This window comes from Oncorhynchus masou, chromosome 28, assembly GCF_036934945.1.
Source record: "Oncorhynchus masou masou isolate Uvic2021 chromosome 28, UVic_Omas_1.1, whole genome shotgun sequence".
Lineage (NCBI taxonomy): Eukaryota > Metazoa > Chordata > Actinopteri > Salmoniformes > Salmonidae > Oncorhynchus > Oncorhynchus masou.
In genome coordinates this window covers 87926516-87948354 of record NC_088239.1, presented here as the reverse complement: position 1 = coordinate 87948354, position 21839 = coordinate 87926516, and the positions used below count along the sequence as shown (strand labels likewise).

Here is a 21839-nt window from a genome sequence, read left to right as displayed (position 1 = left end):
CGTTCCCCTTCCCAGAGAGGTCTACAGTGTGAGTGCGTGTAGACCTGAATCCCCCTCCCATGAGGTGTGTGAGAGAGACTGAAACAGTGTGAGTGCCCTCCCAGAGAGGGTGAATCAGTGTAACCTATTCCCCCTCCCAGAGAGGTGAAACAGTGTGAGTGCGTGTCCCTGAGACGAGGGTGAATCCAGTGTGACCTATTCCCCCTGACAGTATTTTATGTATTAGGTGATAAAAGACTATTGACTCCCACAGGGAAACTGATCTGCTGCATAATCAATTAAATAATAATAGGGTCTACTCACAAAATTACAGATTTTCTTTTTAATGACAAAATAATTATATAGGCGTATTACTGTGAATACCAGTAGCCTACTACTAAAACAACTGAACCAGAATATAAACATACATGGGTCTACTCCACAAACGTAGGTAGGGTTTTACACATGAATATGATTGCTTCTTTATCGCATCATAGGATGGTGGTATTTATGGTAAAATAGTATAGCAAAGCCTTTTGCGGTTATAACTATAAATAAAGCAATCTTAATCAACACTCAGATATACCACTGGTGTTAACACCACTAGAATCAACACTCAGATATAACCCTGGTGTTAACCCCACTAGAATCAACACTCAGATATACCACTGGTGTTAACCCCACTAGAATCAACACTCAGATATAACCCTGGTGTTAACCCTACTAGAATCAACACTCAGATATAACACTGGTGTTAACCCCACTAGAATCAACACTCAGATATAACACTGGTGTTAACCCCACTAGAATCAACACTCAGATATAACCCTGGTGTTAACCCCACTAGAATCAACACTCAGATATAACCCTGGTGTTAACCCCACTAGAATCAACACTCAGATATAACCCTGGTGTTCACCCCACTAGAATCAACACTCAGATATAACCCTGGTGTTCACCGCACTAGAATCAACACTCAGATATTCCACTGGTGTTTACCCTACTAGAATCAACACTCAGATATTCCATTCATAACCCTTTATACCAAGAATTTAACACTTGCAAATGTGCTCTACATGGCATTTACATTATTACTGTATAGTGTGTTATCGCTGTTCTGCTACTTCCTCATTTGTTCCCAGACCCTTAAATGGTTTTGTATTCACTCATGGCAAACTGCATTATCCCACCAAATATAAACACTCAACACTCATTTATTAATTCAAGAAATTACTACTTTCTTTTCAAGTTCCCGAGACCAACTTCAGCTTGATTTAATTCTAAGATTTGTGTTGTTTTTGTATCATACGCCCAAGAAGCATTCTCATATTAAGAGACACATGTACATTTGAAAGACATTTGGCAAAATAGCAGACACAATTTGGATTTGCAGTAATACATATAGTCTTATGCTAATCAAATAGCATTGTGATGTGAAGCTAGAAAAGCAGACACTCCTATTACTTACCTTGACTTGCATATTTATCTGTTGTGGATGTACCACGCTGAGGACCATCCCACACATGGACACATACACATACACAGCTTGTTAACATGACTGTACACGCCATTTTAATACAGGCCTCGGGAAAACTATTTTCCTTTAGTGTATTTTCCACTGCACAAATAAAAAAAATAGTCTCTCATAAAAAACGTCTCCCATACACATCAAAGCTACCAGGCGATAAAACAAACCTCTACTTTTGTGAGTTAAAATGATTATTTTCCGATAGAAAAACCTTGTCTACCTGTTCATCATGTTAAACTATCAACAATGTCTTTCAGTAATATCAGCGTGATTATGTACTGCACTATGTTCCACTTCCTTGTTCACAGGTCAATCTTAGTTCAACTTCCCTGACAATCTTAGGAAGTTCAAGTCATGCTCTTTCCCTCTCCCCTCCTCTCTCTCACCCTTCTCTCGCCCTCTTCCCTCTCTCTCTCTCACTCTTCTCTCGCCCTCTTCCCTCTCTCTCTCACCCTTCTCTCGCCCTCTTCCCTCTCTCTCTCACCCTTCTCTCGCCCTCTTCCCTCTCTCTCACCCTTCTCTCGCCCTCTTCCCTCTCTCTCCCTTCTCTCGCCCTCTTCCCTCTCTCACTCTCCCCCAAGGCAAACAGAATACTGTATGTATGTCATCACAGCAACATTGTCACTCAGTTAACACTGTTGCCACACACACATTAGAATCAGAGAAACACACTCTCCCATGTGTCGTCAGACTTAAGCAGAAACATCCAATCAAAGCTTCTTTATCCCATGAAACACAATGGTGATATCCCATGAAACACAATGGTGATATCCCATGAAACACAATGGTGATATCCCATGAAACACAATGGTGATATCCCATGAAACACAATGGTGATATCCCATGAAACACAATGGTGATATCCCATGAAACACAATAGTGATATCCCATGAAACACAATAGTGATATCCCATGAAACACAATGGTGATATCCCATGAAACACAATAGTGATATCCCATGAAACACAATGGTGATATCCCATGAAACACAGTAGTGATATCCCATGAAACACAATAGTGATATCCCATGAAACACAATAGTGATATCCCATGAAATACTTTTCAATGTAAAAAAAAAAGAAGATTTTCTAGAACACAATAAGAAACACAAAAATAATATTATTGATTGTGGACACGTCCCCAATTGACTCCCTATTCCTTGTATAGTGCACTTCATTTGACCATGCCCTGATCACTATCATTTGGAACGCGGCCCCTGTGCTTTGTCAGGGAGATGAACGGACTTGGAGCATGCCTAGAACGTTCTGTGGGCTCGGAGGGCCACGGTACATGGCCTACTTCCCTAAACAGTTCTCAGAACCTGGTTTGTGGGACGGTAGAGCTGGCAGGGCCCTCATTTAGGAGAACAACATCCACAGAGTAAAACAGCATGTTTGTTGTTGTAGTGTCTGTCGGTCAATAACAGCATGATTGTTATCCGGGCCGTTGTCTAATCATCTCTGGTTTCAGTTCATTCAGTCCATTTAGAGAAGTTAATACTTCTATGTCTTGTTCTGAATTTGCTATGAAAGAGCTGGACATACAGTAGAGCTTGACTTAAAACATAGAGCTGGACATACAGTAGAGCTTGACTTAAAACATAGAGCTGGACATACAGTAGAGCTTGACTTAAAACATAGAGCTGAACATACAGTAGAGCTTGACTTAAAACATAGAGCTGAACATACAGTAGAGCTTGACTTAAAACATAGAGCTGAACATACAGTAGAGCTTGACTTAAAACATAGAGCTGGACATACAGTAGAGCTTGACTTAAAACATAGAGCTGGACATACAGTAGAGCTTGACTTAAAACATAGAGCTGGACATACAGTAGAGCTTGACATAGAGCTGGACATACAGTAGAGCTTGACATAAAACAGAGCTGGACATACAGTAGAGCTTGACTTAAAACAGAGCTGGACATAGAGCTTGAATTAAAACAGAGCTGGACATAGAGCTGGACATAGAGCTGGACATACAATAGAGCTTGACTTAAAACATAGAGCTGGACATAGAGCTGACATACAGTAGAGCTTGACTTAAAACATAGAGCTGGACATAGAGCTGGACATAGAGCTGAACATAGAGCTGGACATAGAGCTGGACATAGAGCTGGACTTACAGTAGAGCTTGACTTCAAACATAGAGCTGGACATAGAGCAATTGGATGTCTCCACGTTTAGATAAATACTTAAATGTGTAATGAAAAAGATGTACCCCTTTGATAGACATGACTTCCGGATTTAAAAAAAAGTGTTCTATTTATATAATGCAAAATATCTCTATTGACGTCAATAGATTGTGGTGCTTTGAAAGTGTGTAGTCCTTGATCCAATCTAGCAACTCCAATACATTGTTTTGTATCACAATGGTGTTATCTCCAAAAAGCATTTAAAAAATATTTTTTTAAAACCCAACATAACCCTCACCATTCTTTCCCTTAGCTGGCAAGGTCAAGAGGCAAGGTCAAGAGGCAAGGTCAAGAGTTAAACAATTTGCAGAGATATTATTGCAATATTCCCCTGCACACCAGAAGCAAACATAAGAACATTTCTTCTAGAGATCAAATACACACATCCCTCCTATTTCATTATGTTAAACTTCAAAACTGCTTACATCAGAGAAGAGAGCAATTAAACAAGCAATGCCAATATAAATGATCAGAGGATTAAAAAAAAGAAAATAAATATCTGACATTCGAATACTACGACACACAGACAGTTTGGAAACCAGTAGAATGATTATTGCTTTGAACAGTGTTAGTCTAGAAATAAATCTCCCCCGACATGTATTGTGTCTCATCCATAGAATCAGAATGATGCCATAGTGGGCGGCCATTTCGAGTGTCCCCATGGTCGTTCATTCTATTGTCTTATTGTCGTATTGTCTTATTGTCATATCGTCGTATCGCCGTATTGTCGTAATGGGTGGCCATTTTGAGTGTCCCCATGGTAGTTCATTCTATTGTCGTAATGAGCGGCCATTTTGAGTGTCCCCATGGTAGTTCATTCTATTGTCGTAATGAGCGGCCATTTTGAGTGTCCCCATGGTAGTTCATTCTATTGTCGTAATGAGCGGCCATTTTGAGTGTCCCCATGGTAGTTCATTCTATTGTCGTAATGAGCGGCCATTTTGAGTGTCCCCATGGTAGTTCATTCTATTGTCGTAATGAGCGGCCATTTTGAGTGTCCCCATGGTAGTTCATTCTATTGTCATTTTGAGTGTCCCCATGGTAGTTCATTCTATTGTCGTAATGAGCGGCCATTTTGAGTGTCCCCATGGTAGTTCATTCTATTGTCGTAATGAGCGGCCATTTTGAGTGTCCCCATGGTAGTTCATTCTATTGTCGTAATGAGCGGCCATTTTGAGTGTCCCCATGGTAGTTCATTCTATTGTCGTAATGAGCGGCCATTTTGAGTGTCCCCATGTTAGTTCATTCTATTGTCGTAATGAGCGGCCATTTTGAGTGTCCCCATGGTAGTTCATTCTATTGTCGTATTGTACACTGCCTTCAGAAAGTATTTACACACCTGGACTTTTTCCACATTTTGTTGTGTAATAGACTGAATTTTTAAATGGATTAAATTGTCATTTTGTATCACTGGCCTACATACAATACCCCATAATGTCAAAGTGGAATTCTGTTTGTAGAACATTTTTAAAATTAATAAAAAATAAGAAATGAAAAGATGAAATGTCTTGAGTAAATATGTATTCAACTCCTTTGTTATGGTAAGCCTGAATATGCTCAGGAGTTATAAATGTGCTTAATTAACACATTTTGTAATAAGTTCAGTGTTCAATAATAGTGGTTAACATGATTTCTTAATAACTACCCCATCTCTGTACTCCAAACATACAATTATGTGTAAGGACCCTTAACCAAGTAATGAATGTCAGGCACAGATTCGACCACAAAGACCAGGGAGGTGTTTCAATGCCTCACAAAGCCCCGATTGCTAGATCTAAAAAAAAATAACATTGTGAAGTTATTAATTAGACGTTGGATGGCGTATCACCAAGTCACTAAAAAGACAAAGGCGTCCTTTCTAACGCAGTTGTTGGAGATGAAGGAAACTGCTCAGAGATTTCAACATGAGGCCAATGGTGACTCTAAAGCAGTTCCAGAGTTTAATGTCTGTGATTGGAGAACACTGAGGATGGATCAACAACATTGTAGTTACTCCACAATACTAACCTAAATGACAGAGTGAAAAGAAGGATGCCAGTACAGAATAAAAATATTTCAAAACATGCATCCTGTTTGCAACAAGGCACTCAATTAATGCTATAAAAATGTGTCAAAGACATGAACTTTCTGTCCTGAATACAAAGAGTTATGTTTGGGGCAAATCCAACACAACACATCACTGAGTACCACTTCATATGTTCAAGCATGGTGGTGGCTGCATCATGTTATGGGTATGCTTGTCATCAGCAAGGACAAAGGAGTTTTTTGTACAAAAACTGAAACGGCTATAAGCACAGGCAAAATCCTTGAGGAAAACCTGATTCATTTCCAGCAGACACTGGGAGAGCAACGATCAACTATCAACTTGGCAGAGCTTGAAGAATTTAAAAAATAATAAGGGACAAAGAGACCTACCCAGAAAGAGTCACAGCAATAATCACCGCCAAATTTACTTCCACAAATTATTGACTCAGGGGACAATAATTATGTAAATTTGATATTTCAGTATTTTATTTTAATTTCTGTTGTTGTAAATGTATTAAATATTTAAAAAACTGAAATATCTTATTTACATAAGTATTCAGACCCTTTGCTATGAGACTCGAAATTGGTCTCTAATATTTCAGGATCACTTGGCGTATGTCTCATCGTTGTCATCATCTGCACAGTCCTTTACACACCTTCTATCTGGAAAAGTCCAAACATTCCAAAATGACCCGAACACACTGTTGTTGTCGTCACGGTTACTTGTCCGTCACTTGGCAACCAGCCATATCCCATTGGTCTCTCCGTTTCACTGTTGGCAAGGCTTGCTGATGCTCCAGGTTGGTCCATCCAGTAGATCGTGTGACAGGTCATGTGATCAGAATACTTTAGTAAAATAAATACTTGTAGTTGTGTTGCTGCTATGTCCCTCCTCCTTCCATCCCTGATAGTCACAGACTACTACTCCTCTTCCTCTTTTTCTTCTCCGTCCTCGTTAGTGTAAAGCCCCGCCTCCCACCTCAGCGCCATGTTGCTTTTCCTGCGGGTGACGCGGGTGGCCTCCAACACCTGGTAACCCAGACAACAAGTCAGTCAACAGGGAGTAGAGACAGGGCTTCAGGGCACTAGGCAGTACCCGGGGATAATTCATTCCTTCATTTCCCTTAAATAAATAAATACAAATAAATAAAGTTGATCTGAGTCTCTGGTATTACAGGATATTTCTTGTAGTTTTACACGTCTTTTGAAATGACCGCCATAAAAGCCTAAAAACTGTAGCAAGGCGATTCCATGCCTGAAAATATTTTGTGTACCTCTGATTCAGTGGCGGTCCGTGCCGTTTAAGAGTTTTTTTTTCATGGCCTTATTTCTATTACAGCATATTGGGATGACAGTCATTCATATTCCATTCACCCAGTTCAATGTAACATCAATAGGTTTAGGCTACTACATGATACTCACATTTTCCCTTATTTAAAAAAAATGTATATATATTTTATTTAACCAGGTAGGCAAGTTGAGAACAATTTCTCATTTACAACTGCGACCTGGCCAAGATAAAGCAAAGCAGTTCGACACAAACAACACACTGATCATAATCTTGATGTGATTGGCCTGACCGAAACATGGCTTAAGCCTGATGAATTTACTGTGTTAAATGAGGCGCCACACCAAACTGGAAGTCTTCCGACTAGCTTGGAAAGACAGTACCGTGCCGTATCGAAGAGCCCTCACTGCTGCTCCACCAAACTGGAAGTCTTCTGACTAGCTTGGAGAGACAGTACCGTGCAGTATCGAAGAGCCCTTACTGCTGCTACACCAAACTGGAAGTCTTCCGACTAGCTTGGAAGGACAGTACCGTATCGAAGAGCCCTCACTGCTGCTCCACCAAACTGGAAGTCTTCTGACTAGCTTGGAAAGACAGTACCGTGGAAAGACAGTACCAAACTGGAAGTCTTCCGACTAGCTTGGAAAGACAGTACCGTGCCGTATCAAAGAGCCCTCACTGCTGCTCCAAAACTGGAAGTCTTCTGACTTCAGCTTCTTTGGAAAGACAGTACCGATTAGAAGAGCCCTCACTGCTGCTCCACCAAACTGGAAGTCTTCTGACTAGCTTGGAAAGAAGACAGTACCGTGCAGTCGAAGAGCCCTACTGCTGTCCACCAAACTGGAAGTCTTCCAACTAGCTTGGAAAGACAATACCGTGCCGTATCGAAGAGCCCTCACTGCTGCTCCACCAAACTGGAAGTCTTCTGACTAGCTTGGAAAGACAGTACCGTGCAGTATCAAAGAGCCCTTGACTGCTGCTACACCAAACTGGAAGTCTTCCGACTAGCTTGGAAATGACAGTACCGTGCAGTATCAAAAGAGCCCTCACTGCTGCTCCACCAAACTGGAAGTCTTCTGACTAGCTTGGAAAGACAGTACCGTGCAGTATCAAAGAGCCCTCACTGCTGCTAAAAACTGGAAGTCTTCTGACTAGCTTGGAAAGACTGCTCACTGCTGCTCCACCAAACTGGAAGTCTTCTGACTAGCTTGGAAAGACAGTTGGAAAGACAAACTGGAAGTCTTCTGACTAGCTGGAAGGATTTAGTTTACATCTATTTAGAGCCCTCACTGCTGTATTTAACCAAACTGGAAGTCTTCTGACTCTTGGAAGAGCCCTCACTGCTGCTCCACCAAACTGGAAGTCTTCCGACTAGCTTGGAAAGACAATACCGTGCCGTATCGAAGAGCCCTCACTGCTGCTCCATGTGCCTGAGATCATTCTATTTTTCCAACTTAATTTAGGAAAATAAGAACAATCCTACATTTATTTTTGATACTGTTGCAAAGCTATCTAAAAAGCAGCATTCCCCAAGAGCATTCCCCAAGCTTTCACTTTAGCAGTGATAAATTCATGAACTTCTTTGAGGAAAAGATCATGATTATTAGAAAGCAAATTACGGACTCCTCTTTAAATCTGCGTATTCCTTCAAAGCTCAGTTGTCCTGAGTCTGCACAACTCTGCCAGGACCTAGGATCAAGAGAGACGCTCAAGTGTTTTAGTACTATATCTCTTGACACAATGATGAAAATAATCATGGCCTCTAAACCGTCAAGCTGCATACTGGACCCTATTCCAACTAAACTACTGAAAGAGCTGCTTCCTGTGCTTGGCCCTCCTATGTTGAACATAATAAACTGCTCTCTATCCACCGGATGTGTACCGGACTCACTAAAAGTGGCAGTAATAAAGCCTCTCTTGAAAAAGCCAAACCTTGACACAGAGTTACACATGGAATAAAACAAACATAGTCAATAATACAGTAGAAAAATAAGTCTATTTACAATGTGAGCAAATGAGGTGAGATAAGGGAGGTAAAGGCAAAAAAAAGTCCATGGTGGCGAAGTAAATGCAATATAGCAAGTAAAACACTAATGGTCGATTTGCAGTGGAAGAATGTGCAAAGTAGAGATAGAAATAATGTGCAAAGGAGCTAAATAAATAAATATATACAGTAGGAAAAGAGGTAGTTGTTTACCGAGCTGTCCTCCGGCTACACCACGGTGCTACCCTAGAGAGTACTATTGAGGCTACTGTAGACCTTCATTGCAAAACTGTATAAATTATTTTGTGACATGAATATATTTAGTTTTATCAAAAATATTTAAAGTTACACTACTTCTGTTTTTCTGAAATGCACTGAGGAGGATTTATTTATTTATCTATTTATTTTATTTTATTTCACCTTTATTTAACCAGGTAGGCCAGTTGAGAACAATTTCTCATTTACAACTGCGACCTGGCCAAGATAAAGCACAAGCAATGCGACACAAACAACAACACAGAGTTACACATACTCACAAAGTGAGCATTATAATCGTCTTATAAGAGTAACAACGATTGGATCCACTCGTTTCTATTATTGGACAACTACAAATCTCTGGTATCAGCTCCCTGGCCTTTCTGTGCCTGAGATCTGTTGGCGGATTGGGTTGACTGACTGACTACAACTTTTTCCAACCTGTATTTCCTTTGTTTTATTCTCATTTACACTGTTGGTTTATGTGTTCAGTTGTTGGGGAAAACTACTGTGAGTTCTGGTAACCTTTATTTATGTGTGGAACAGTGACCTGTATTAATGGTGCCAAAATAATTTATCTTTCATCTCTCTGTGTTTTCATAATTTTCCTTCAATTTGCAAGCTGAATCTCACCGGAGAAATAATCTGAGCGAGGGAAACAGTGCCTCTCTGTCTCAGTACGTGTAGCAGTTTGTGCTGTCTTGCCAACTCCTATGGTCATTGTCAGGACAAACTATCCAAAAATATCTGGGACCTGGCTAGATAAAGGCTGATAGAGTAGACTTATTGTAGGTTTAGCCTGGATACCAAACCTATTTGTGCTAACATTCCGTTTCACCAAACATTTGGCAAGCAGTGGAATGATAGTACATCAAGGTCTGGTACCCAGGCTATGTAGGTCACTAAACCCAGGGAACGACAGTGCAGTAACAGCAGCTGAAGAGAACACGGATAGTACTACTACTACTACTACAGCTGCTACTACTACTACTACTACTACTACTACTACTACTACTGCTACTACTACTACAGCTGCTACTACTACTACAGCTGCTACTACTACTACTACTACAGCTGCTACTACTACTACTACTACTACTACTACAGCTACTACTACTACTACAGCTGCTACTACTACTACAGCTGCTACTACTACTACAGCTGCTACTACTACTACAGCTGCTACTACTACTACTACTACAGCTACTACTACTACAGCTGCTACTACTACAGCTGCTACTACTACTACTACTACAGCTGCTACTACTACTACTACAGCTGCTACTACTACTACTACAGCTGCTACTACTACTACTACAGCTGCTACTACTACTACAGCTGCTACTACTACTACTACACTACAGCTGCTACTACTAGCTGCTACTACTACTACAGCTGCTACTACTACTACAGCTGCTACTACTACTACAGCTGCTACTACTACTACAGCTGCTACTACTACTACTACTACTACTACTACTACTACCACTACTACTACTAGCTACTACAGCTGCTACTGCTACTACTACAGCTGCTACTACTACTGCTACTACTACTAGCTGCTACTACTACTACTACAGCTGCTACTACTGCTACTACTACTACTACTACTACTACTACAGCTGCTACTACTACACTGCTACTACTACTACAGCTACTACTACTACTACACCACTACTACTACAGCTGCTACTACTACAGCTGCTACTACTACTACAGCTGCTACTACTACTACTACTACTACTACAGCTGCTACTACTACTACTACTACTACTACTGCTACTACTACTACTACTACTACTACTACTACTACTACTACTAGCTGCTACTACTACTACTACAGCTGCTACTACTACTACAGCTGCTACTACTACTACAGCTGCTACTACTACTACTACAGCTACTACTACAGCTGCTACTACTACTACTACTACAGCTACTACTACTACTACTACAGCTGCTACTACTACTACAGCTGCTACTACTACTACAGCTGCTACTACTACTACTACAGCTGCTACTACTACTACTACAGCTACTACTACTACTACTACAGCTGCTACTACTACTACTACAGCTGCTACTACTACTACTACAGCTGCTACTACTACTACTATAGCTGCTACTACTACTACTACAGCTGCTACTACTACTACTACAGCTACTACTACTACTACAGCTGCTACTACTACTACAGCTGCTACTACTACTACTACAGCTGCTACTACTACTACTACAGCTGCTACTATTACTACTACAGCTGCTACTACTACTACTACAGCTGCTACTACTACTACTACTACTACTCACACTGTTGTCCTCTACTTTCTCCCGGCGCTTCACTTTGTGAGTCTCGTAGTCGTCCATCAGGGTCTGCATGAAGTTTTTGGGGCGCCCGCTGCCCCCAGAGTCGTCACTGCCCAGGTCCAAGAGGGGCGAGGAATTCTCAGACGAGGAGGGGGATGCAGAAGGATTTATCTTACCTGCAGGTTATACACACAGAATTAATGTCATATAAGGACATGACAATACAAATGATCTTGTCAATACAGACAATTTATCCACTGTATATGTCAATACAGACACTATCTACTATATATGTCAATACATACAGTATAATAGAATATCATCTTTTCATGTCTATCCTCTACATTGACTCTGTATCTAATCAATATTGAATGGGAAGACGGCGTCGTGTCTATTGAATGCAGTACTGGCTCATTGACCACTATAGTCCTATGTTATTGTAGTGTTGACCACTATGTTATTGTAGTGTTGACCACTATGTTATTGTTGTGTTGACCACTATGTTATTGTTGTGTTGACCACTATGTTATTGTAGTGTTGACCACTATGTTATAGTTGTGTTGACGACTATGTTATTGTTGTGTTGACCACTATGTTATTGTAGTGTTGACCACTATGTTATAGTTGTGTTGACCACTATGTTATAGTTGTGTTGACCACTATGTTATTGTTGTGTTGACCACTATGTTATTGTAGTGTTGACCACTATGTTATTGTAGTGTTGACCACTGTTATTGTAGTGTTGACCACTATGTTATTGTAGTGTTGACCAATATTTTGTAGTTGTGTTGACCACTATAGTCCCATGTTATTGTAGTGTTGACCACTATGTTATAGTTGTGTTGACGACTATAGTCCTATGTTATTGTAGTGTTGACCACTATAGTCCTATGTTATTGTAGTGTTGACCACTATGTTATTGTAGTGTTGACCACTATGTCATTGTTGTGTTGACCACTATGTCATTGTTGTGTTGACCACTATGTTATAGTTGTGTTGACCACTATGTTATTGTTGTGTTGACCACTATGTTATTGTAGTGTTGACCACTATGTTATTGTAGTGTTGACCACTATGTTATTGTTGTGTTGACCACTATGTTATTGTTGTGTTGACCACTATGTTATTGTAGTGTTGACCACTATGTTATTGTAGTGTTGACCACTATGTTATTGTAGTGTTGACCACTATGTTATTGTAGTGTTGACCACTATGTTATTGTTGTGTTGACCACTATGTTATTGTAGTGTTGACCACTATGTTATAGTTGTGTTGACCACTATAGTCCTATGTTATTGTAGTGTTAAAATATCTGATGTTGGCAGAAAGCTTAAATTCTTGTTAATCTAACTGCACTGTCCAATTTACAGTAGCTGTTACAATGAAAGAATACCATGCTATTGTTTGAGGGGAGTGCACATTTTTGAACATGAAAAGATATTAATAAACAAATTAGGTACGATTGGGTCGTCTTGATACAACATTTTGAACAGAAATACAATGGTTTATTGGATCAGTCTTAAACTTTGCACACACACTGCTGCCATCTAGTGGCCAAAATCTAAATTGCACCTGGGCTGGAGGAATACATGATGGCCTTTCTCTTGCATTTCAAAGATGATGGTACAAAAAAGAATGTTGTTTTTTTTTCTTTGTATTATCTTTTACCAGATCTAAAGCCCTTGGATTTCTTATTGACCTGAGGAAATGAGCCCCCCTATAATACCATCACCAGGGGAACATGAATACAGCCTTCTGGATGGAAGTGAAGACTTATACAAGGGGACAACTCACATACCAATCAAATGTCAATCAATCAATCACTGATAGACAGTTTTTTTTTTCTTACGGGTTGTTTCCAAAAACAGCACCCTATTGTCTACATAGTACAATACTTATGAAAAGAACAAGGTTTCAGACGCAGAAACAGTTACCACAGCTCACCTGGTGCCGTCTTGCTGGTGAGGGCGAGTTTGGTGGGTGGCAGGCTCCCAGAGAGGCTGAGTTTGGCGGGCAGGCTGTTGGTCTTGTGCTTGTCCCTGGGGTTGATAGTCATCGTCTTTGGTCTGCCAGTCTGGTTGGCTCTGGGATCCGGTCCTGACCGCACCGATCCCAGTCTCTGCTTCTTCAGCTCTTTCTCTCTCTCTTGCGCCGCTCGGATCTCTTCCTCGATCATGGACAGAGTCCTCTGTTTCCGGGAGCGCAGCTTGAACGGCCCGGTGCTCTGCTCTGTCTCCTGGGCTCTGGTCGCTGCGGCTGTGCTGCGGAGCTCGGCTGCCTCGGAGTACTTAGAGAAGTAGCTGAACTGGTCTTTTTCACCCAGGGTCCGGGTCAGCTCTGGAGCCTGATAGGGCTCTATGGGACGGGGAGGGATGAGGACAGGAGTGCGGACTGGGACCGGGTCTGGGTTTAGGGCCAGTGAGCGACTGAGTGCGGACTGGACGAGGATCTTAGGACCCCCAGAGGAAGATCTCTGTGGAAGGGGGGCGTAGGTAGGTCTCTCCATCTGGACATAGGTAGGTCTCTCTACCTGGACATAGGTAGGTCTCTCTACCTGGGTTGGGAGGGGCTGGAGCTGGGGTGGAGGTGACAGCGGCTGAGGTGATGGAGTTGACTGGTACTGGGGTGGAGCTGACTGGAGGGTCTGTAAGGGTGTTGGTGACTGCTGCAGAGGGCTTGGAGGTGAGTGGAGCTGGGGAGGTGGTGGAGAGTGGAGGTCTAGATGTGTGAGTGACTGATGCTCTGTTGGTAGTGATGAAAGGTTCCCAGAAAATGGAGGTAGAGCATCTGAGTGCCTCATCTGGAGGGGGGGGACTCTCTGCCACTCCTTACCCTGCTGAGACTGGTTCTGATTCATCAGGGCGTGCTGGATGATACTCTGCACCAGCATACCTGCATGGTACTCCAGCTCTTGCTCCGACAGACCCTGACTTACCTCGTTCTGCTCCCCAGGGGACATGGTGGTGCCTCCCTCCATCTTTCCGTTGACGGGTGTAGTGGACTGTGGGGTGGAGGGGAAGGAGTACTCTCCCAGAGACGACTCCCCCAGGTAGGAGGCCGACATGGTCTCATTTGACGCCCCACTGTCGGATGCGTTACTCATGCTGAAGTCTTTTGACAGGGTATCCAGCATAGAGTTATCCAGGGACCGCAGGGAAAGCTCGTCCAGCCCGGAGTCACATTCTTTGGGGTTGCAGGAGGACAGAGAGGCGCTGGGGCTGTGGAGCCAGGAGGAATGATGCTGGAGGGACAGAGGATCCTTCTCATCTTTTATGATGGTCATGACGGCCCTGGCGCAGGTAAAGTCTCCGTCTCTGTATCTGTTCTCCATCGAGGTCTCCTTGGGGCCACTATTACTGGGCTCTCCCTGTCCCAGACCCAGGACCCTCCCAACGGTAGAGGTGGGGGACTGGGACCCTTCTGGGCTGTAGTATATCCTCTCTGTCCGGACTGTTGTGGTGGTTGTGTCGCTGTCCTCTAGTGGTGAGTCCTGGTAACTGCTGTAGCCCACAGTGACGTAATCGGAGGATCGCTCCACGTGGATCACGGTGTCTGGTGATCTGGAGAAGGGCTTGGCCGAGTTGGGAGCTGTGACCTGTGACCTCTCGGCTGCCTGCTGCCTTGCGTGTTCCATCTGGAGGAACTGCTTCCTGGCGGTAGAGAAGTCCACCTGTTCCACCAGGATGTCCTCCTTGGTGCTCTGGAAGAGCTCGGGCGTGTCGCGGCCAGCCTCAGGGTTAGCCTTAGGGTCAAAGGTCATGGAGTACTGGGCGTACATCTGGGACATCCCACCAGTGAACTCTGACCTCCTCTGCTGCTTCCTCTCCTCGTACTTCCTGTGTGACTCTAGTTTGTCTGGCTCAAGCTCCTCCTCCAGACTCTTCTCCTGAGGAGGGTTCCACCACTTTGTCCCCATGTCTGGGTTCTTCTTTACCGCCTGGCCCCTGATCAGCTCCAACCTCTCCCTCTCCAGCTCTACCACTTCCTCCGAGGGACGCACCTTCTTCACGCGCACTTCCTTCTCACACGGGTCGAACAGCTTGGACGGCTTCTTCTCCTCCTGGAAGGCCCGCAGCTCGAAACGAGCTTCCTTCTTGATGGTGGTCATAGTGGGGGATATTGTCTCTCCTCCCTGCTTCCTGTAGTTCTCCTGCTTTCCTCCCATTGGCCCAGAGTGGCCATTGGGCCAGGTGTTATTGGTATTGTTGGTGTAATTGACATCCTGGTGTCCAATGAAGATAGTCTGCTTTCTCCCCTCTACTATGACCTCATGGCATGTTGTGTCTGTGTTGGAGATGTTGACAGATGGTCCAGTCCCGTCGATGTTGACCTCCCTGGGGTGTTTCTCAGTGGTCGCCGTCCCGTTAGAGGGTGATGGCGTGGTATCAACCCCGGGGTCACAGCAGTTAGCTTCCAACACCTCATCTAGGTAGGCTATCTCATGAGCTACCTCAATGTCCAGGAGCTGGGGCTGGTGTTTGTTGCTCTGGCCGTTGAGCCCTTGGCTGGGGTAACAGCTCTCAGGGTGGGCCTCCACCTCCATGGGGCTGGTGGTTGTACTGCTGTCTCTGCCAAGCGCTGAGATTACACGAACAGAGTTGAGGAAACCGACACTCTTTCTCTCCGTTCTGTCTCTCTTCAGATCACCACTGCCATCCTCTGATGCCTTGGAGGACCTCTGGAAGACAAAGACATTTTGGTGTTAGATTATTATTGTTCTCTCTTGGCAATGAATGTTCCGTGGATGTGTCCAAAATGGCACCCAATACAATACTCTTTATAGAGCTCTATTTTTACATTTGGGACACTTGGATTTCTTTATCAGATGGCATCTGGGGATTTCTGAAAGAATAAATATCAATTCATTTTTATTCTGTCCGGGCGTGGCATAGCAGTACTTAGCATCAGTTAATCAGGTTGTAGCATAGCAGTATTTAGCATCAGTTAATCAGGTTGTAGCATAGCAGTATTTAGCATCAGTTAATCAGGTTGTAGCATAGCAGTATTTAGCATCAGTTAATCAGGGCGTAGCATAGCAGTACTTAGCATCAGTTAATCAGGTTGTAGCATAGCAGTAGCAGTTAATCAGGTTAGCATCAGTTAATCAGGTTGTAGCATAGCAGTATTTAGCATCAGTTAATCAGGTTGTAGCATAGCAGTATTTAGCATTTAATCAGGGCATCAGTTAATCAGGGCGTAGCATAGCAGTATTTAGCATCAGTTAATCAGGTTGTAGCATAGCAGTATTTAGCATCAGTTAATCAGGGTGTAGCATAGCAGTATTTAGCATCAGTTAATCAGGGTGTAGCATAGCAGTATTTAGCATCAGTTAATCAGGGTGTAGCATAGCAGTATTTAGCATCAGTTAATCAGGGTGTAGTATAGCAGTATTTAGCATCAGTTAATCAGGTTGTAGCATAGCAGTATTTAGCATCAGTTAATCAGGGTGTTAGCATATTTAGCATCAGTTAATCAGGGTGTAGCATAGCAGTATTTAGCATCAGTTAATCAGGGTGTAGCATAGCAGTATTTAGCATCAGTTAATCAGGGTGTAGCATAGCAGTATTTAGCATCAGTTAATCAGTATTTAGCATCAGTTAATCAGGTTGTAGCATAGCAGTATTTAGCATCAGTTAATCAGGTTAGCATAGCAGTTAGCATCAGTTAATCAGGTTGTAGCATAGCAGTATTTAGCATCAGTTAATCAGGGCGTAGCATAGCAGTATTTAGCATCAGTTAATCAGGTTGTAGCATAGCAGTATTTAGCATCAGTTAATCAGGTTGTAGCATAGCAGTATTTAGCATCAGTTAATCAGGTTGTAGCATAGCAGTATTTAGCATCAGTTAATCAGGTTGTAGCATAGCAGTATTTAGCATCAGTTAATCAGGTTGTAGCATAGCAGTATTTAGCATCAGTTAATCAGGGCGTAGTATAGCAGTATTTAGCATCAGTTAATCAGGGCGTAGCATAGCAGTATTTAGCATCAGTTAATCAGGGCGTAGCATAGCAGTATTTAGCATCAGTTAATCAGGGTGTAGCATAGCAGTATTTAGCATCAGTTAATCAGGTTGTAGTATAGCAGTATTTAGCATCAGTTAATCAGGGCGTAGCATAGCAGTATTTAGCATCAGTTAATCAGGGCGTAGCATAGCAGTATTTAGCATCAGTTAATCAGATTTTGGGGAAGATCATGAGAAACTGAACCACTTCTTCTATTTGAGACCAAACAGGAAGTACTGAGAATAATGAAGAGAATGAAATCCGATAACATTTAATGTTGTCAATGTTCACTTATATGCTGAATATGCTCATGTGCTCTATACAGCAGGTTAAAATAAACTCTCCAAGAGTATTTTAACACTTTACAAAAATGGCTTCTAGCAAATAATTAGGTTTTAAATCAAACAAACTCCTATATCATGCTGTTTGGTAAATGGCAAATAATAAACTCCACTGCTGGCATTAAAAACATGTAATGGAAAAATGCTGTGTTTGAAATATCTGCGTTTGAGGATAGATTCTGATCTTTTGGAAAGCAACATTTAGCAGTGTCTCTGACGCAGGCGTCACTTTCCTATTTATTATATTTCACCTTTATTTAACCAGGTGGGCCAGTTGAGAACACCTTTATTTAACCAGGTGGGCCAGTTGAGAACAACTTCTCATGTACAACTGTGCCAAGATAGAGCAAAGCAGTGTGACACAAACAACACAGAGTTACACATGGAATAAACAAACGTACAGTCAATAACACAATCGAAAAGTCTGTATACAGTGTGTGCAAATGGCATGAGGAGGTAAGGCAATAAATAGGCCAATAGTGGGTAATTAATTACAATTTAGCAATTTACACTGGAGTGATAAATGAGCAGATGATGATGTGCAAGTAGAAATACTGGTGTGCACAAGAGCAGAAAAACAAAAACAAATATGGGGATGACTTCCCCTCTTCCCTCTCTACCTCCCTCTCTTCCCTTCCCCTCTTCCCTCTATACCTCCCTCTCATCCCTCCCTCTCTACCTTCCCCTCTTCCCTCTATACCTCCCTCTCATCCCTCCCTCTCTACCTCCCTCTCTTCCCTCCCACTCTACCTTCCCCTCTTCCCTCTATACCTCCCTCTCATCCCTCCCTCTCTACCTCCCTCTTATTCCTCTGTCTCTACCTCTGCACCTGTACACAGCCCATCTGTAAGTAGCCCATCCAACTACCTCATCCCCATACTGTTATTTATTTATTTTGCTCCTTTGCACCCCAGTATCTCTACTTGCTCATTCATCTTCTGCACATCTACCATTCCAGGGTTTATTTGCTATATTGTAATTACTTCGCCACCATGGCCTATTTATTGTCTTACCTCCCTTATTTTACCTCATTTGCACTCACTGTATATAGACTTTTCTATTGTGGTATTGACTGTACATTTGTTTATTCCATGTGTAACTCTGTGTTGTTGTTTGTGTCGCACTGCTTTGCTTTATCTTGGCCAGGTCACAGTTGCAAATGAGAACGTGTTCTCAACTGGCCTACCTGGTTAAATAAAGGTGTTCTCAACTGGCCTACCTGGTTAAATAAAGGTGTTCTCAACTAGCCTACCTGGTTAAATAAAGGTGTTCTCAACTGGCCCACCTGGTTAAATAAAGGTGTTCTCAACTGGCCCACCTGGTTAAATAAAGGTGTTCTCAACTGGCCTACCTGGTTAAATAAAGGTGTTCAGGCCTACCTGGTTAAATAAAGGTGTTCTCAACAGTCTACGGTTAAATGAATGACAAACACTTGTACAGATATCTAATATCCAAGCACAGTCAACTACTACAAGTTATTTGCAATAAGAGGAGGAAATGCTCCCAAAACGGAGAATAAAATCCATATTTCACCAAAACACCTTTTATCTTCTGTTGAGATTAAACAGGTTAAAATTCAACAGTCTGGGGCTGAAAGGAAGACCCCTCTGTCTCTCTGTGTGTGTGTGTGTGTGTGTGTGTGTGTGTGTGTGTGTGTGTGTGTGTGTGTGTGTGTGTGTGTGTGTGTGTGTGTGTGTGTGTGTGTGTGTCTTCTCTGATGTTCTGTGACCCTGAATGCTACAGCAGCGTCTTCCTCTGGATGTCAACACAACTACAAAAGGGGCCCTAAAACACACACACACACACACACACACACACACACACACACACACACACACACACACACACACACACACAGCTCAAGGCCAAACTCTCTCACCCTGAGTTGATAATGACATTAACAGTAATGTGAAACTCGTCAGTCACACAGCACAGAAATCACCCACGTTAATGTAGCCTAGCTTCAGTAGATGGAACATCACCCACGTTAATGTAGCCTAGCTTCAGTAGATGGAACATCACCCACGTTAATGTAGCCTAGCTTCTGTAGATAGAACATCACCCACGTTAATGTAGCCTAGCTTCTGTAGATAGAACATCACCCACGTTAATGTAGCCTAGCTTCTGTAGATAGAACATCACCCACGTTAATGTAGCCTAGCTTCTGTAGATAGAACATCACCCACGTTAATGTAGCCTAGCTTCAGTAGATGGAACATCACCCATGTTAATGTAGCCTAGCCTCTGTAGATAGAACATCACCCATGTTAATGTAGCCTAGCTTCAGTAGATAGAACATCACCCACGTATGGGTGGAGGTGGGGGTGGGGGTAGAGGTAGAGGTAGGGGTCGAGGTGGAGGAAGACCAAGGAGAGTAATCTCTGATGAAATTCGGGTGGCTGTGGTGGACCATGTGGTCAACCATGGTTTGAAAATGAGAGAGTCAGAGAGTGCAGCCCAATCTGAGCCGCTTCCCTCCATCATCCGGACGTTCCAAAATGAGAAGAGGTTTGTACTGCAGACATTGGAACACTCTCTGCTACTTTTACTACTTGACAGTAGTACAACATAAAGCACAGTAAAGACGGTAGATTACAATACATACAGTAACATGCTGACCAAACTGCTCGTGTCTCGTCGCTCGAGCGTTGAAAAGTAAATGTACACATACAGTGGCATGAACCCCATTCTGTTTAGTGTTTTACATATTGTAGACTCGTCAACAGAGATGTTAGTATGTTCCAGAGATTGTTGTGAGTCTTTAGCTGACACTCTAGGATTCTTCTTAACCTCATTGAGCATTCTGAGCTGTGCTCTTGCAGTCATCTTTGCAGGACGGACACAAGTTTCTCCGTTTATAGACAATGTGTCTTTCCTTGGACTGATCAACATCAAGGCTTTTAGAGATACTTTTGAAACCCTTTCCAGCTTCATGCAAGTCTACAATTCTTAATCTTATGTCTTCTGAGATTTCTTTTGTTCGAGGCAAGGTTCACATCAGGCACTGGTTCTCGTGAATAGCAAACTCATGATTTGTGAGTGTTTTTAACGGGCAAGGCAGCTCTCACCAACATCTCCAATCTCATCTCATTGATTGGACTCCAGGTTAGCTGACTCCTGACTCCAATTAGCTTTTGGAGAAGTCATTAGCCAAGAGGTTCACATACTTTTTCCAACCTACACTGTGAATGTGTGACAAGAAAAAGACTAAGTTGTGTGTTATTACTTTAAGCAGACTGTGTTTGTCTATTGTTGTGACTAAGATGAAGATCACATCAAATTTTATGACCAATTTATTCAGAAATCCAGGTAATTCCAAAGGGTTCACATAATTTTTCTTGCCACTGTACATTGTTATTCAATCATTTCATCAATACTGCTCGCTTGTCAACAAGCATCTGAGTAGCCAGGAGCTAAATTAGAACTCTATTTGTGATGCTCAACTCGCTGCAAGTCCGGCCTCTCCCATCACCTCATTGGTTTATAGGACCACGTCCCATCACCTCATTGGTTTAAAGTAGCATATACCCACGTCCCATCACCTCATTGGTTTAAAGGAGCATATACCCATGTCCCATCTCCTCATTGGTTTAAAGGAGCATATACCCACATCCCATCTCCTCATTGGTTTATAGGAGTATATACCCACGTCCCATCTCCTCATTGGTTTATAGGAGTATATACCCACGTCCCATCTCCTCATTGGTTTATAGGAGTATATACCCACGTCCCATCTCCTCATTGGTTTATAGGAGTATATACCCACATCCCATCTCCTCATTGGTTTATAGGAGCATATACCCACATCCCATCTCCTCATTGGTTTAAAGGAGCATGTACCCACGTCCCATCTCCTCATTGGTTTAAAGGAGCATGTACCCACGTCCCATCTCCTCATTGGTTTAAAGGAGCATGTACCCACATGGGTGATAGAAAG

General features: G+C 42.6%; 1 protein-coding gene across 1 annotated transcript in view; it reads right to left on the bottom strand.

The window, feature by feature from the left end:
* Nucleotides 1–299: 299 nt before the first annotated feature.
* LOC135518452 (A-kinase anchor protein 2-like) overlaps nucleotides 300–21839 on the bottom strand; it is a 121408-nt gene continuing 99868 nt past the window's right edge. The window contains 3 exon segments of the mRNA XM_064943628.1: nucleotides 300–6755; nucleotides 11564–11736; nucleotides 13505–16238. Coding sequence (XP_064799700.1) covers nucleotides 6648–6755; nucleotides 11564–11736; nucleotides 13505–16238 — 3015 coding nt within the window. The 3' untranslated portion in view covers nucleotides 300–6647.